The sequence below is a fragment of the Dasypus novemcinctus genome, chromosome 10 (genome assembly GCF_030445035.2).
Source record: "Dasypus novemcinctus isolate mDasNov1 chromosome 10, mDasNov1.1.hap2, whole genome shotgun sequence".
NCBI classification, from domain to species: domain Eukaryota; kingdom Metazoa; phylum Chordata; class Mammalia; order Cingulata; family Dasypodidae; genus Dasypus; species Dasypus novemcinctus.
Genome location: NC_080682.1, coordinates 87111099 through 87117275, shown reverse-complemented (window position 1 = coordinate 87117275; position 6177 = coordinate 87111099). Strand labels below are relative to the sequence as shown.

The 6177-nt window shown below is 38.9% G+C and overlaps 1 protein-coding gene across 1 annotated transcript; it reads left to right on the top strand.

The window, feature by feature from the left end:
- The first annotated feature begins 396 nt into the window (after positions 1–396).
- Positions 397–1341, top strand: LOC101427060 (olfactory receptor 10A6). Its single transcript, XM_004467129.1, has one exon. It carries the CDS (start codon positions 397–399, stop codon positions 1339–1341), a length of 945 nt encoding a protein of 314 aa, XP_004467186.1.
- Positions 1342–6177: the final 4836 nt, after the last annotated feature.

Sequence of the window (6177 nt, the reverse complement as noted above, 5' to 3'; positions counted from 1 at the left end):
AAAATTCCATATTTATATAAAATTGAGAAAAATTGAATGAGTACTACAGCAGTGATATGAGAGTGGAACATAAGTTATAAAATATTTATATTTGTTTTAAGAATATGCTTAATTTTTAAACTAAAAGTGTGGAAGTTGCAGTAGAACTCTGCTATTATTTTGTATTTCTGAACCAGAATTCTTCACTTTTCTCTTTATATTTGAAAGATTCATTATTCAGAGTTATTGGTCATTCTCAAAATTGCCAAAATTGAAATTCTGTCAGGTTGGGCTCATCATCGCATCTTCTACCAAGAATTCCTGGTGTGAATTCAGACTTGGAATCTCAGCTGTTAGACTGTGTCTTCCTAATTTATACATCATGTCCATAAAAACAATATAGTCTTCACTGTTGAAATGAAAAAGCAAAATCAAAGCTCTGTTGCTGAATTTGTTCTCTTGGGCTTTTCTAACTTTCCTGAACTCCAAGAACAGCTCTTTGGGGTCTTCTTGGTTATTTATCTGGTGACCCTGATAGGAAATGCCATCATTATAGTCATCATCTCCCTGGACCAGAGCCTTCACATCCCCATGTACCTGTTCCTCCTGAACTTATCTGTGGTGGAAGTGAGTTTCAGTGCAGTCATTATGCCTAAGATGCTGGTGGTCCTCTCCACTGAGAAAACGACAATTTCTTTTGCAGGCTGTTTTGCACAGATGTATTTCATTCTCCTTTTTGGTGGGACTGAATGTTTTCTCCTGGGGGCAATGGCTTATGACCGATTTGCTGCAATCTGCCATCCTCTGAGCTACTCAATGATTATGAGAAAAAGTGTTTTTATGAAGTTAGTACTATTCTCATGGGCCTTAGGTTTCATGTTGGCTACTGTTCAGACCACATGGGTATTTAATTTTCCTTTTTGTGGCCCCAATCGGATTAATCATATCTCATGTGAAACTCCAGCAGTGCTAGAGCTTGCATGTGCAGACATCTTTTTGTTTGAAATCTATGCATTCACAGGCACCATTTTAATTATTGTGTTTCCTTTCTTGTTGATAATCTTGTCATATATTCGTGTTCTTTTTGCCATCCTGAAGATGCCATCAACTACTGGGAGGCAAAAGGCCTTTTCCACTTGTGCCTCTCATATCACATCTGTTACCCTCTTCTATGGCACAGCCAGTATGACTTATTTACAACCCAAATCTGGCTACTCCCCAGAAACCAAGAAACTGATGTCACTGGCTTACTCATTGCTGACACCTCTGCTGAATCCACTGATCTACAGCTTGCGAAACAGTGAGATGAAAAGAGCTTTGATGAAATTATGGCGAAGAATAATGGTTTTACACACAGTGTAACTATATTGAGAATCCATGTGATTTTTGGTCACTGCTCAACTGTACTCTATTTAAATTTAATAAATGATGAAAAAAGTTTACATGTCTTGGTATGAGTACATTTAGATGCTGGGTTCTCCAAGTTTTATAATGTATCAGGGGCATTGCACTCTTTCAATAATATACTGTTGTCATTTGTTTTTTCATAGATACACAATTCTTCATAAGATATGGTACAACAGTTTATCCATCCATTCCTCTATTATGGATGGCTAAGTTGTTACTAGATTTTGTCCTTTAGAAAATGCTGAATTAACAACTGGTTACATATGTTCATATCTACTGATGCTTTCATTTCTGTATGATTGATTCTTCAAATTGGACTGATGGGTCAAAGAGTGTGTGCTAATAAATGCTAATAGCAATTGCAGAGTTACTTTTTAAAAAATAAATTTATTGAAATATATCACCCACACACAAATATACATAAACAATAAGTGTATAATAATAGTTGTGAACTTAGAAAACAAACCTATATAACATCATACAGGAGAAGTGGACTTGGCACAGTGGTTAGGGCATCCGTCTACCACATAGGAGGTCTGCAGTTCATACCCCGGGCCTCCTTGACCCGTGTGGAGCCAGTGCATGCACAGTGCTGATGCGTGCAAGGAGTGCTGTGCCACGCAGGGGTGTCCCCCGCACAGGGGTACCCCATGCGCAAGGAGTGCACCCCGTAAGGAGAGCCGCCCAGCGCAAAAGAAAGTGCAGCCTGCCCAGGAATGGCACTGCACACACGGAGAGCTGACGCAGCAAGATGACGCAACTAAAAGACACACAGATTCCTGTGCTGCTGACAACAACAGAAGTGGACAAAAACAAGAACACGCACCAAATGGACACAGAGAACAGACAACTGGGCGGGGGGGCAGGGGAGAGAAATGAATAAAATACTTCTTAAAAAAAAAAACAAAAAAAAACATCATACAGGACTCTCATAACTCACCCTTCCACCAACACCTTACATAGCTGTTAAACCTTTTAAACTAATGATTAAAGAGCATTGTCAAAATATTACTACTAAACAAAGAGTTTTCCCCAACCCTCCCTATTATTATTATCTTTATATCATTTATATATGAACATACATAAACAATTAAGTGTATAGTAAAAGTTGTGAACTTACAAAGCAAATAGGCATAACATCATACAGGGGTCCCATACATCAACCCTCCACCAACACCTTGCATTGACGTGAGATGTTTGTTACAAATTATGAAAGAATATTGTCAAAATCTTACTATTAATTATAGTCCTTCTCTTACATTTGGTGTTTTTTTCCCCCAACATACCTTATTATTTTTTTAAATATATATTTTTTTATAACAGAAGTTGTAAACTTATAAAACAATCATGCACATATGTAGAATTCCCAAGCAACACCCCTCTATCAACACACCACACTGTGGTGGAACATTTGTTACAGGTAAGATAATATCATCTGATTTTTCCATGTCCATAGTACACATTTGACTCACATTTTCCATACTGCCCCATTATCAACACAGTACATCTTTGGCATAGATGCAAGAATATTGTATTATTACTGCTAACCACACTCCATAGGTCATTCCAGTTGTATTTTTCCCATGCGTTCCCAACATCCTGCAGTAGTGATATACATTTGCTCTAGCTCACAAAGGACACTCTTGCATCTGTTCCATCAACCACAGTTCTCATCCACCTCTTGGTTTACTGTGCTAGTCAGTTCCTAGATTATTCTCTAGCATTCTGTCAATTGGCATTTACATTCCTAGATTACCATTTTCAGCCACATCTCATTTATAAACTAGCTATTACTATTTTTACCATCCATTCTATACATTTCCACACTTTTACAGTAAAGCTAATTAAAACTTCTACATACTTTAAACATCAATAGTCCATCTTAGTCCTTCTCTTATCTCCATTAAGAATCCACTACCTACCACCAGGTCTTGAAGATATTTTCCTACAATTTCTTCTAGAAGTTTTATGGTTCTTGCTTTTATTTTTAGGTTTTTGGTCCATTTTGAGTTAATTTTTGGATAAGGTGTGAGATAGAGCTTCTCTTTCCTTCTTTTGGCTATGGATATGCAGTTCTTTCAGCACCATTTTGCTGACTGGAATGTTCTGCCTGAGCTGTGTGGGTTTGACAGGCTAGTGAAAAATCACATGACCATACATGTGAGGGTCTGTTTCTCAGCCATCAGTTTGATACCATTGGTCTATGTATCTGTCTTTATGCCAGTACCATGCTGTTTTTACCACTATAGATTGGTAGTATGATTTAAAGTCCGGAGATGAGGGTTCGATTTTCCTTTCCTGATGTTTCTGGCTATTCAGGACCACTTACCCTTCCAAATAAATTAGCTAATTGTGTTTTCAATTTTATTTTTAAATTTGGTGGAATTTTTTATCAGGGTTGCATTGAATCTGTATATCAATTTGAGTAGAATTGACATCTTTTTAAAAAAAATTTTTGTCTTTATTTTCTTAAATGTTACATTAAAAAAATATGAGGTCCCTATATATCCCCCACCCCCCTCACCCCACTCCTCCCACCATAACAACAACCTTCTCCATCATCATAGGACATTCATTGCACTTGGTGAATACATCTCTGAGCACTGCTCTACGTCATGGTCAATGGTCCACATCATTGCCCACACTCTCCCACTGTCCATCCAGTGGGCCATGGGAGGACATAAAATGTCTGGTAACTTTCCCTGCAGCATCACCCAGGGCAACTCCAAGTCCCCAAAACGCCCTCACATCACATCTCTTCCTCCCACTCCCTACCCCCAGCAGCCACCATGGCCATTTTCTCCACACCAATGCCACATTTTCTTCAATTATTAATCACAATAGGTCATGAACAGAATATCACTAAGTCCACTCTAACCCATACTCTATTAATTCATCTTGTGGACCCTGGAATGGTTGTGTCCACTCCACATCTATATCAAGAGGGGGCTTAGATTCCACATGGATGCTGGATGCAATGCTCCTGCTTTTAGTTGCAGGCACTCTTGGTTCCCTGGTATGGTGGTTGACCTTCTTCACCTCCATGTTCGCTGAGTGGGGTAAGTCCAATAAACCAGAGTGTAGGAGTTGCAAGTCTGTTGAGGCTCAGGGCCTGGCTATCACATGGTCAGTCCAGAGATTCAGGTCCCCTGGGTATACAGTAAACCCCAGTGCCAACTACAGATCCAGTAAAAGTAACAGGAGAGGCTTGTGAACAAAGATCACATCTGAGGCCAGCTCCATCACACAGAAACACAAACTCCAAAGTAGGGCCAACTGACATGGCACTGAACTCCATCTGCCATGACCATAGAACCTGTGGGTCTCTGTAGCCCTCAGCAGAACCAACACTTGGGGTTGTTTCTACTTTATCTGTCTCTGGAACTCCGCTGAGGTGTGCATAAGGGCAACCCCTCTGATAACCTCCTGGGTCTTTTTGGAGACTCATAGCCATATAAACTCCTTTGTCCTTTCCATTTCCCCCTTTTATTCAGGTCAAAAAGCATTTTTAACTCCTGGCATTATATGTAGATTGAGATATTCTGCTGGTCTGGGTTGACCCTTTTATTGAAGGTCATTTTCTAGTTACATCATCAGCTGGTACTTGGTATTAATCCCTTGGTGCCAGGGAGGCTCATCCCTGGGGGTCATGACCCACGCTGGGGGGAAGGCAACTCATTTACATGCTGAGTATGGCTTTGAGACTGGTCACATTTGAGCAACACAGAGGATCTCAGGAGGTAACTCTTAGGCACCCTGCACCTCTAGGTCTTGTTCTTATTTCAGGTGCATGGGCTTACAAGCATAGCCATTAGTATCAAGGGCTCATTGTTGGACCTTCCTTCTTTTTTGGTCTTTGCCGTTGCACTTGGGGGATTGTTGCTGTTCCTTTAGGAACTGTGATAGAGCTCCCCTGGCTAGGAACTCAGCTCTCCCTCAGTTGTTTTTAATTGTAACCACTATGAAAATATCCAAACATTTTTATGTACTCTGGATATATGCCCTGGAGAACTCCCTGCCAACCACATGTCCCCTCTCAATAACATCCCACACCAGTATTCCTCCCCTGCCATTGTTGAACCTCTCTGTGATCCAAAACTTGTTCAAAAATGAAGCCCAGTATATTTCCAGGTTCCATTAATAGTAAAATGAAATATAGTGATGAGTTTAAAGGTTAGATATAGAATACATATTAATTTAGAAAAATTAAGGTAAAAATAAATTGGGGTACCAAAAAATTTAAAAATGCAAAAGCTTTGTTTTTGATGTTTTGCCTTCCATCACTGCAATAAGTGTTGCCCTGTATACAAATTGGCAAGGCGACTTCTTTCATCATTTCTTCAGTGTCTATGTCCATTCTTTTTCTTTTTTTCCCCCTAATTATTAAGCTTTTCTTCACATAAGTTTTAGATCATAGTAATTCATATATGCAATATACAGTACTCCCATAAATCCAACATAAAACCCTTTTCCCTTCCACAGCAATAATTTTTTTACATATTCATACTATATTTACTGAAACTGATGTACAGATATTGAGACAATAGCTTTCAAATGAGGTAACATTTGGGTTTACATTGTGGTTTATATTTTAGACTATACAATTTTCTACATTTTTAGTTATCTTATGTTTTACATTATGATTTACATTTTAGCCTATCAGCCCCTATACATTTTTGGCGTAATTTAACATGTCTTATATCCATCCTTGTATAATCTTGTGGAACACTTCTATTGCCCACATAGTTACACTGATTCCATCTATTGAATACCTCTTTCCCCTTCCCCTTA

Bases quoted from the DNA above. Each gene is read 5' to 3' on its own strand.
- LOC101427060 (XM_004467129.1), top strand. From the start codon at position 397: ATGAAAAAGCAAAATCAAAGCTCTGTTGCTGAATTTGTTCTCTTGGGC.